At 34.0% G+C, this 12,325-nt stretch overlaps 1 protein-coding gene across 1 annotated transcript in view; it reads right to left on the bottom strand.

The window, feature by feature from the left end:
• Positions 1–541: 541 nt before the first annotated feature.
• LOC138308047 (kidney mitochondrial carrier protein 1-like) overlaps positions 542–12,325 on the bottom strand; it is a 108,352-nt gene continuing 96,568 nt past the window's right edge. Inside the window, exon 10 of the mRNA XM_069248992.1 lies at positions 542–12,211. Coding sequence (XP_069105093.1) covers positions 12,173–12,211 — 39 coding nt within the window. The 3' untranslated portion in view covers positions 542–12,172. The remainder of the gene's footprint in view (positions 12,212–12,325) is intronic.

The raw sequence follows: 12,325 nt of genomic DNA on the forward strand, positions 1-12,325 counted from the left end.
AGCCGCCATATTAGTATGTGTGTAGTGTATTTGTTTTCTTGACATTGAGTTGTTAATAATTTTCAAGATCCAATCCACGCCGAGAAACAGTTTATTAATAATCATACTTTTTCTGAAATTGGGTAGTGTTAATGGCCGGCCGAGTTATAGACCTTGACACATATGTACAGGTATTGCATATATAGAGAGAGAAATGTCGATAGAGCCAAACGCCTGTGGGTGGTCTTTATAGACAGGTTTGACTATTCTGTCATCACAATTTGAGGAACAGTTTATTAATAATCATACTTTTTCTGAAATTGGGTAGTGTTAATGGCCGGCCGATTTATAGACCTTGACACATATGTACAGGTATTGCATATATAGAGAGAGAAATGTCGATAGAGCCAAACGCCTGTGGGTGGTCTTTATAGACAGGTTTGACTATTCTGTCATCACAATTTGAGGAAAGGATCATTTCAGATGGCTTTATATCATTTCAGAGGAACTTTGCCGAGGCTTGAAATTAGGTATTATTTGTCATGAAAACAACAACAAGAAATTCTTTGATAAAGATTTATTTCTCAGAAACTTGATATCATCAATAGAATGACAGTTCAGTTGGATCACTAACACTCAGCAACATGTGAGTCACTCTGGTTAAGTTTTACATTGTATTGAAGGTATAAAAATACAAGGGACGAGGTCACAATCAAAATTGTCTACTTATTATCAACATAAAGTCACAAAGCACAATTTGGTAAACTTTATTTTCAGTATAATTTTGAAATGCACAGGCAATTCACGGAGTTCAAGTACAAAGATAAAGAAGGGGAAAAATAACTGAAACATTCGAATAATAATTATGCTGGAAGTTCTTCATGAAATCTTATTACTAAAGGACCTTCAAGTGAAATTTCATGTGAAGAATGAAGATTTTATCTAAAAGTGAGTCTCCTTATATAATGTCACACCTCGATCAGAACAGGATTTAGCTTATCATTTTATTGGGGAATTTTTCATATTTTGGCCAATAGAAAAATGGAATTTAAAGCACATTCAACAACTAAATGGTCACAATAACTTAGATTTACCACAAGTTATTTTTATCATGATAGTTGTTTCACTGTGACAAACCAATACAAACTTGGCCCCAGTACATATATAGTTATACATACAGGGGTGGTATTAGGGACCCTGTTTGTGTAAGTTAACTTCAGCTAATGCATTGTCAAAAACCTTAATACATGATGTATGCTTGATAATCTATACATAACAAAATGGTTATATCAATATAAATCTGTTCTTATCAGCAGTTGATTTTCTCTAATAATACATCATTGTAATGAACTCTAAACATTTGAAAATATATTATAAATAGACTTTACACAGATCATAACCAATCAACCTTAATTATAATTACAGGGAGTTTTGAAGCCTCATCTTGTACCATACAAAATTATACCAAACAAGTTTATTAACAGCTAATGAAGTGATGAAACAATATATGTATGGCTTGATCATGACGATAACCCAAAGAAAACCAATCCCTTCAAAGTACATGTTAGTTATAGGGAGATGGTCATGCTTTATATAGTTACAAACTTCAGGTTTATGTTTATCTGGAAACATACTTATAAAAGTCATAATTAGTCATGGTAACCCTGATGAATACTGTAAATGCTCTTATTTTGGCTCAATCAAATTTTTAACACAAAAGAACAGGTTACTTGTAGGGCAATGATGAACCCACACAATCGAAATAGTGGCTACGGAAATAACATATAGAAATATCTGTATGTTAAAGCTCAACAAATTTAAAATAAGATATGCGCTAAAATAAGTACATTTACAGTGTGTGAACTACACCGGTATCAACAGTATCAGAGTGGTACCTACTAAAGCTGAACACATATCTGTGTACCATAGGCTTGGTAACCTTGATATACACCCTGTTTGTGTAAGTTAACTTCAGCTAATTATATATAATTGAGACATGTGCTACAGATTAACCAGGATTAAAATCGAAGTCAGTGGTTATTCAAGCCATTTCTAAAAGCATGTGTCTGTTAAGCACCAAGTGGTGAACATTACTACTTCTAGAAATCCCAACATCTCAACAAGAGATCCCATAGAGGTCTTGGTGTCCACCAAACAATTGTAGCGGGGGATGTTAATTTATATGTTTACAATATATGTCTAGGCAAGCTAACCAGTCAAGCTGTTTTGTCCGTAGGTGTATTGTGTACCTGTGCTGTATTTCTGTATACTGTGGTAGTGTTTGTGTCATGCGTTCATTTCTCGTGAGGTGTCCTAAATGTGTGTCTGTGTTTTCTCTGTTGTTATTGGCTGCCTAGACTCAGGTATGGGGATAAATTCGGGGTAGTTCTAGTAGACTGGGCAGTCTGATGGATTAAGTTCCTGCGTGCTGCCAGCTCCGCTACTAGGCCTATAGGTGACTATTTTATATTTGGTAATTAGGTGGGAATAAAAACCGTAATACGGAATTAGGTACGGGAATGGGGAGCTGGGCATAATATGTGTGTGGATGTATGTGTGATGTACAATTGTATGTTGTAAATAGTTACTGTTATAGTCATAATAAACTGTTCCTTATCATATAAACCCAGTAGTTTGTTCTTCCTCCTACCAACAGACAAGCATATTAAATAATACCCAACGAACCTGGGTTGCACTAAGGGCATGCAGGGCGTAGTTTGACATCCTTTCAAACTGGGCCCGTCTCGCTCCTGTTACACAATCATCTGGTATGTCTGTCAAAGGATCATTTCTGTTTCCCAGCTTCAAAATATTTGATTCATCCAGGGAATAAAGGACTAGGTATGGTAAGGGTCTTTTCTGGCCCCCAAATCCGCTATTTTTCAAAGTCTGTTATTTTAGGATGTTAATCTTGCATTTCAAATATTAACTACATACCTGACATATTTGATAGTGCTATTAGGTAATATAGCAGTTCTAGTTGCCATGGCAACCATTTTTATTATACATACATTATGCAAAATGTGAAAAATTCATTAAAATTGGCTTTTTCTATGCAGTTTTTCATCTAGTTAACATAGAGCGCATTCTAGAACAAAGTTTATATTTCTCAAAATGATGTATTCTTTGTGTCTGCTAATTCCCTTAAAATATAAAGTTTGTTCTAGGTTGCGCTCTATTGCTTTTAAAAGAAAAACTATCAAAAAATATGCCAAAATTGATCAAAGTTTCAAATTTGCATAATTTATTCAAAGTTACCATGGTTATATAGCAAAAACAAACTTTCTGTCAACAAAAATTTCATTAAGTTTTTATCAGGGGCATATTCAATATTTCAAACGCAGCAACGTAATTTCTAAATACTTAATTTGAAATTTGGTAGATTTAGGGGCCAAAAAGAGCCATTACCATATCTAGTCCTTTGTACAGACAATTTTTTAAAATACATTGTAGTCAAAATTCAATGTGACCATATATGAAAGTAATCAGTCTGGTTGAACTTGCTCAAAAAATGATATAGAAAATATGGACTAACAGACTTATCAGACTTTTTGAGAAATAGACTGAAATGGGAACAACAAAATCCTAAGGGAAACATGCCAGGTAGACTTCAGGAAGATCCCTTTACAAGAAAGTGAAAAACTTGTTTTTGGATCAGTCCCAAATTATAAATGAAATATAAGGTCAATTTGGGCACCCAGATACCATAAACTTATAAATGAAATTAAGGCAGATATCTTCAGTACTATCTGGAGGGGAACTATATAGGAATTTTCAGAAAGATCCCTCCAGGTCTTGGAGAAAAAGCAATAACATATATTTAAAATTGTTTAATGATAGCAGACAAAAAAATGATTTGAACAGTCCACCATCAGATAGTAACAGACGTATACATGTAAATACTACATAATAACTAAACAACTTACATGGATTTTTGCTAAACAGTATTGCACAAAGTCTTCACAGATTCTTACTAACTCAGAACAAAAGATGTCATTTCACATCAAATATATGGACATGTACATGTATTTTTCTCATTTTGTATCAATGAAATATACATTGTACATGTTTGTACTGGTAAATTGCAATTTTCTTTTGAAATTGTGTATAAAGAAACTTAAAAAAAATGTCAAGAGGAATTGTCTGGACTAACAGACCAACACACAGTCTGACAGACAGCCAGACAGACAGCCTGACAGACAGTCAGACAGACAGGCAGTCGGACAGCCTGACAGACAGCCAGACAGGGAAGTGATCCCCAATATTTTTGTGAGGATATAATGTTTATTATCAAGAGACAGTTTCAATATTTTTACAGCTCGCATTGACCTAAAATGTTTCTTTATCTTCTGTTCATGTCTAGTTTTTTTAATTTAAATTTTAATAAAATTGACACATAACAAAAGCTAGCCTTAACATATTCGGCCCAATAAGCGCCCATGTCCCTATAAGCGCCCCTTTTTGTGGCCGTCAATTTCAATACAAGCGATCCCAGAGGGATCTTGGCACCCACCAAAGAATGATCTATGCCTGAAAATGGAAAGAGGGATTTTTCCCTGCTTTTCAAAATTTTTCAAACACACTACATATAAGAGGGATCTTTTCCCTGCTTTTCAAACTTCTTCAAACACACTAAATATAAAATTTGAGACAGATCGCTATAGTACTTTCGAAGAAATAGTGGTAACAAACTTCAACAATGAAATCCAAGATGACGGCCGTTCAGCAATCTTGTTGACCAATCAGTTACAAAATGCAATATGCACAACTAGGGCCCTATGGAAGCCTACACATGAAATTTGAGAGAGATCCCTTCAGCACATTTGAGAAATAGCGATAACAAACTTTAACTATCAAAATTCAAGATGGCTGCCTGGCGGCCATTTTGTTGACCGATTGGTCCCAAAATGCAATATGCACAACTAGACCCCTAGGGAAACCTACATATGAAATGTGAGAAAGATCCCTTCAGTACTTTCCGAGAAATAGCGGTAACAAACTTTAACTGTCAAAATCCAAAATCCAAGATGGCCGCCTGTCGGCCATCTTGTTGACCGATTAGTCCCAAAATGCAACATGCACAACTAGGGCCCCAGGGGAATCTACATATGAAATTTGAGAAAGATCCCTTTAGTACTTTCCGAGAAATAGTGGTAACAATCTTTCACTATCAAAATCCAAGATGGCCGCCTGTCAGCCATCTTGTAGACCGATTAGTCCTAAAATGCAACATGCACAACTACGGCCCTAAGGGAACCTACATATGAAATTTGAGAAAGATCCCTTTAGTCCTTTCTGAGAAATAGCGGTAACAAGAATTGTTAACGGACGGATGACAGACCACGGACGAAAGGCGATTTGAATAGCCCACCATCTGATGATGGTGGGCTAATAAATAAAGATAAAGACTATACAAAACTATAGGCTTGCAATAATTTTCATCTAATTAAGCACCTTGTCACTTTTTCAATGTTTTAAACACCCTGGTCTCTTATTCGGTCGAATACGGTATATCAGATATATCCCTATAAATATCTGCATGAAGTCTTAACACCTATTATATATATATTAATTAATTATTATTTCTAACATAATTTATATTTGAACACTTTTTGTATTACATTATTAAATAAAAATGTTCCTGAGAGATCAGAGCATGGCATCAATTTTACACACTTCAATTAAAATTACATAAAAACATAAATAGATTTGTCAATAAAGTCTATGGTACATATACTATAAACGTGGACAGAAAATGAAAAGAACATTATTCTTGAATATTTTCCCCAACTCCATACCAAAAGTATAAACAATAATTATATCTTTCTTATCATTAAACTTGAATACAGTGTACAAATAAAACAAAAATGAAACAAAACCTTTTAACATCTCTGCGTCGAAGAAAGCAAAAACGAGAAACTTGGGACTTCAAGTTTCAACATTTCTGGGACTAACAATAATTAGCAAGACACTTCAAATAATTTCTTCACAACTTAAAGTATTAGTTATGACACACTATTACGCACAGTATATGGTCAACACAGGAACAAGGGCAATAACTCCAATTAACTGAATTCTGTTTTATAAACAGATTTCAACTATTAACAGTACTAGTTAGTCATGTTTTGTAAGTTACAGAATATGATTTTGAAATTTTAAAGGGACAATTCGATCTAAGAGAACATTAAAATTTGTACATATATCGGGAAAAAAACAATTCTAATGGAAATTAGATCAGTCGGTTTTACTGTGATATGTTAGAAAAGCCCATGGTGGTGAAATGCATGTAAAAATTTCAAACTCGCTCACTGTCCGCCATTACACATTGTGGTCGAACATCTTGTATGCCGAACTCTGTCCCTTGATCATAGAGTAATGCAACTTTTGTCTAGAACTGCTCAAATCGCTCTGACAGTAGTAGTTTACCTTATTAGGTGAATTGTCTTGCCTAAAAATCATTTAATTACCTCCTCAATGGTTATGTAGTTCATTTGTTTAACGTGCGTGACTTTGGCTCGGGTATGGGTACAGAGTACATACTGTACCTGCTTAATCGTATTGATCAACGATTTGTTGTCAATATGTTGTGTTAAACGTTTCATAAGAAATGTAGAACAATACATTTATGCCATATTTTGCTTCTTGGTTATGTAAAACAATTAGCCTGAGTGAATTGTCCCTTTAAGTAATTTATCGGTTATGTTTCTAACCACACTTTAGAAATCCATGTTATCTGAAAACAACCTAGTGTCCAGAACACATCTTTTATGGTTTGTAAGTTTATACAAATCTGAGACAGTCAAATTAATTGTGTAAATTTTAATTTTCAAATAAATAAACAAGTACCAGGTGCACTCGGTACACAATGAACATGTGTTTGAGGAGTCTCTATATATTACTACCTTTTTGTTAATTATACTAATTAAAAACCCTGATAAAGGAGGTGTTGCATATAGGGTGAAAATCCGCCCACGATAATTTTTTTGATTTTTGAATTTGAATTAATTAATTGCATTGATACACATATGTCTATAATACTTAAAACCCGATTGGACCATTATTATGACTACAGCGCCCCCTACATTAACATTGGTTAATTTAAAGCGCATTTGGCCTTTTACCTGGCATAAGTCATAGTAAAAACACTTAAATCACGTTTTTCTTGTGATTAAAAATACTACATAAAATTGCCTTTTTAACGACATATCACACTTGGCTGTATCCAATATCATTTTATCACAAATCGGACGTATATATCAAATTTGACAGAAAATACGATTTTTTCAAGTTTTTAATTTTTCGTTTGAGCAACAGAATAAGTAAGGCACTACTTGAGTACCCTAAAATTTTGATGTTTAAAATCATATTCAGGTTATCATTGTTTCACCATAAACGGCTCAAGTTAATGAATCACTGGATATGCCACGTTTTTTAGGTTTATTACGTCTACCGCCTGTTTTTCCATGATATCAAAGTACTGAGGGTACACTGTCAAATATTATCGACTTTATTGTAAGAGTATTTCGACCAAACCTTGAAATTATCATCATAAACTCATGTTTATAATATTTTTTAGAAATTCTACTTATCCGTTTTGAAACAGTGGGACATATAATACTGACAGTTATGATTTAACATATACACAATGCCATGTTGCATTCCAGAAACTGTATAAGCATTAAGGTAATAAATATGACAGTATGTGTCCTTTGCCCATTGTTAAAGGGAACCATCAATGCTGCCATCGTCTCAGGTAGGGCGTTAGAATTGCACCTGCTATACCCATTGCATGATCGTAAAAGGCGACGAATTTGGTACTTTTTTTGTTAGCGTTAATCAGACATCAGACGAGGTGTTATGTCTCATTTTACCTTCAGTAACCTATAGCAATCGCGAAATAATACCACCAAAAAGTTTACCAGGTACTAATTACAAGTTATAAGTTTTTTCTCATCCAACATCCTTCATGAAAGTGCATGCTTTCTAGATTATCTAATGAAAGTTCTAGAAACGCTCTAAAAATTCTAGAACAGTTCTACAACTGTTCCAGAACGGTTCTACAATGTTAAATGAGACTTTTCCAGAACACTGTTCTAGAACTGTTCAAGAAATGTTCTGAAACTGTTCTAGAAATATTCTAGAACTACTCCAGTTTTCAATTCCAAAATAGTTCCTGAATTGTTCTAGAACATTCTTCTAGAACAATTCTAGAACACTGTTCTAGAACAGTTCTAGAGCATCGTTCTAGAAAAGTCTCATTTGACGTTGTAGAATGATTCTAGAATGCCTTTAGAGCAATTCTAGAACTGTTCTAGAAATCCTTGCAGGGGTTAGCAACACATTCCCTCCCAGTCATATTACACTGACAACAGGCGAACCAGTCGTCCTACTCCCTTAATCCCGAGCGCTAAGCAGGGTGTGTCTCGGCCAGGTGACAGAACCCAGAGCATACCTCACAGGGGGCGAGCTCTCAACCGAAGGCCAAACGTGAGGCGGTGTCAAGGAAAACGTTAGGAAGTAGATAGTAAGTTAGGAAGAAGAGAATTTCAACAAATTTTATTGCAAATAATATGCAAATGGATTTGGCAACAGACAAAGCCTATATTTGTATGATCGTACTTCGTGCGCAGTCGTTCATAAACTTTTTATTCAAGCGACTTCTTCTCAATAATTGAAAGGCATCGAAACATGCTGTTAAACCTAACGTATTCTTAAATAAAGGGATACAAAGTTGTTTGTCAATTGAATGATCTTGACGTTAATTGAAGGTCACAGGGTCCAAATTGGCAAACATAAACAACTTCTTGACAATAACTAAGACGTCTTGCAGTATGCTTCAGACAGGTCAAATGTATGAAAATCTTCAAACAGCTTTTCAATATGTGAAAGCCCTAAAGAACTCAGATAGTAGGTCTGTAATATTCCGCATGATTTGCTTACTTGACCTACTTGCATGGTAACATTTTTTTTTAAATATATCACCAAGAACATCAATTGAAGAGTTCCTAGCGCGCAATATCTTATTTGGTGCCCCAAAACAGTTAAGCTATTTCAGTCCACTGGATTCTTTTTTCATTACTGTATAGTTTGACCATGTTTTATTGTGTGAATAATAGTCAGACATAGGCTGTTTGACTTAAGAATGAAATCCTAGTTATCCATGACATGTTTATGACATAGTATATCCTTTTGAGAAATATCTAAGGTCAACATATAAGTTGCACCGATATACCTTTCTCTAAATGGAACACTTGCTTATCAATAAGTAAATAAACCCATGAAGACAAAAATAGGAAATACTTCGACGATTGGTGTAGGAAATATAGGTCATATTGACCTTATTTTTCTTGATGACACGACATATTGTCTAGTTCAATATATGACCCTAAATCAACATTTTGTGATATATAGGCAAAACAAGTTTTGTTTAGATGTAGGTCAAATGTCAATATATATGTCAGTTTGACTGAACTATGGTACACCAACTTACATGGGATACGTTTTACTCAAGTATGACGTCTCTAAAGCGGCTTTTGATATATGATAGAGCCGAGAGAAGGACAGCTTTCGTTTAACATTTTTAACTCTCAGTACTTTCAGTACTTTGGTATTGGGTAAGAAATAAAGGGGGGTAGCCTTACAAAAGTGCAAAAAAAGCCGGCACAATATTTTCATGAGTCAATAAATGATATATGAAGATATTTTTGATTGCTAAAATTTTAGGGTACTCGGGGTTTTTCATTGTCATTGTTATATAAGGAATTAATTAAAGTGAACAGTTGGGCAAGGATGGCTAAAGTCGGTAAAAATGGTGTGAATGTATCCAGTATAATTTCTTATGAAATGGAAAAATAAAATCTCTCGTCAAAATCTGTCTGCGTACGAAGAAATTAATTTAAAGTATAGAAATTCTAAAACGTCCTCCCCGCTCACTATGTCCGTGGTTACATTTCCACGCAGACTCGCTTTCAATGCTTTCAACTTTTCTTTACTTTAATGGTCAGCACTGGGAAACTAAGCAGAACTTGACCGTCGTATTAATATGGGAGAACTTTTGGAAGGCCAATGAATGCATTTAGACTGGTTCTCCTTGCCCGACTTTCACTTTAAAAACTAATGAAATGAAATTGCTCTATTTTCATGAAAAATAGCAAAACTGGAAATTGCAAGAAAACCCCAACAGATCTGATGAAGTATTGCATATCGTTAAAAAGATAATACGAAATGCTATATTATTACACCAAAATAAGTTATTTTTGGGTTTTGTATGTCTTAATATGATACATTAAAGGCGCACAAGTAGGAATCGGACGTAAAACTTACAAAAGGTGGCGCTGTAGTCGCATGATTAATCTATATATGGAATAAGTACTGTTCCCATACGTATTATGTGGCGATTGATGTATTTGCACCAACAAATTTAAAATCGATCGTGGGCGGCCATGCAACACCTCCTTTACTACAGAAGTTGATCTCTTTTTCTGAACATGTATTAGATGTTGAAATTTTAATTACTTCAGGTCTATTAAACAAGCTTACAGTAAGTGATGCAAGAAACAAGTGTCCCTTGCCGCCAATTAAATATTCTAATCTATGGCAAATTATTATTTTTTGTTTAGTTATGCTATCATTGCATGAAGTTTGAACAAATTATATTGATGTATTGTTTCAAGTTATCATCTAGCTGGAAGTTAAATTTTTTTAAACAATCTATTTTTAGAAACAGTGACCTTTGAAGTTGACCTTTTGACCCCTAGTTCTATCCCAAGCTGTGTCACCACCTATACTACTATTGTGTAAAGTTTGAACAAATTCCATCTCTTCGTTTTCAAGTTATCATCTGGAAATCTAATCCAGACAGACAGGCAAATGGGGACAAACACTATAGTCCCCTCCGGCCCTGATTTCTCGAAACAAAAGTACAGGCTTAAGTCAAAACTTAAGTTTTTTTCCTTATGTAGCTTATATTGCAATTTATGACTTAAGTCAGTTTTTATTTCGAGAAATCAGGGCCAGGTCTTACCAGCAGGGGACTTATATATAATGAACTTTATATGTGTTATTGTGCCTGCCTATTATAACTGAACATCTCTCTTCTTATAAATAATAGAAGAGAATATCAACATAAATATATCTGTGATCAAGCAGGGACTTAAAAAGCAACATCATGATAAATCATAATAAATACACATTTAAAACAATGTCAGACAGCAAAATGTCTGCAACTAAAAGCAATATCAAAATTCAACAACAGTTACATAAACAATGAATTCCTTACAATAATTGTTTTTATCAACATTACAATGTTATAGATAACAGACTAATCAAGACTACAAACTCTATCCAAATCTGAGGTTTGAAATAACTTCCAGTCTAAGACTTAATCTAAATGATCTACATATGCTCAAAAATGGTTTGACCACTTTTAAAACAGGAATTATCTGAAAAGAATCTTGAAATAGTGAAAACTTGACATACTGAAATGATATGTGAATAGTCAATGTTACCAAACTCTATTATCAAATTAGGAATGGATCAACTTATAACAGTTAAATAGTAGAATAGTTTTCGAATAAATGAAGCATAAACATTTAAAAGTGAAATGAACAACATATAAACTTTATAGAAAATTTATAGAATTAAAACTTTCCTCTAAAACCCTTCAGCAAGAAATAGGCATAGCGACATATTTTGTTACAGTGTTCCTGATGAGTCTTTGTCACTGTCACTTACTGTAGTTATACCATCAACATACCATATACCACGTTATTTTCGCGGCTCCAAAATTTTGCTATTTGGTTTGTAAACTATCAAATCAAATTTAAGCGAATTGAAAATTATAATTTGGATTCAAGAGTATACAAAATTCTGATATTTCTTAATATTTCATGGATGAAATTTCCGCAACTATCCCTGCGAAAATAGCTACCAGTACAGCTATTTCACAAGATTATACCGTCTACATGTTTTTAGTGTAGACAAGTGGTGAACAGGACCCAGCAGTTCTTCTCTGTCCTTGATACATACGACTCAGTTTAAATCATGACAATTACAGTACTCCAGTAGTATGTGGTGTTTGCTGACAAATAACTGCTGATCGAAGTAAATAACGGCCAACAATGAGTATGATCACAGACAAAAAGAACATCAGCACCTCAATTGAGCTGGTGCCAAGTTTCAGGAAAACGTTTTCTCAATAAATTTTCCTCATTTGTTCAAAAGAGATAAAAAACTGAAAATTTGGTTAAGGAATTTACCAAAGACTTCATTTTAATGAATATATTATCATCAAGATAGAAAATGAGCTGCTTTATTCACTAAAATGTATAACATTATCCACTAGAAA

This window comes from Argopecten irradians, chromosome 14, assembly GCF_041381155.1.
Source record: "Argopecten irradians isolate NY chromosome 14, Ai_NY, whole genome shotgun sequence".
NCBI lineage: Eukaryota > Metazoa > Mollusca > Bivalvia > Pectinida > Pectinidae > Argopecten > Argopecten irradians.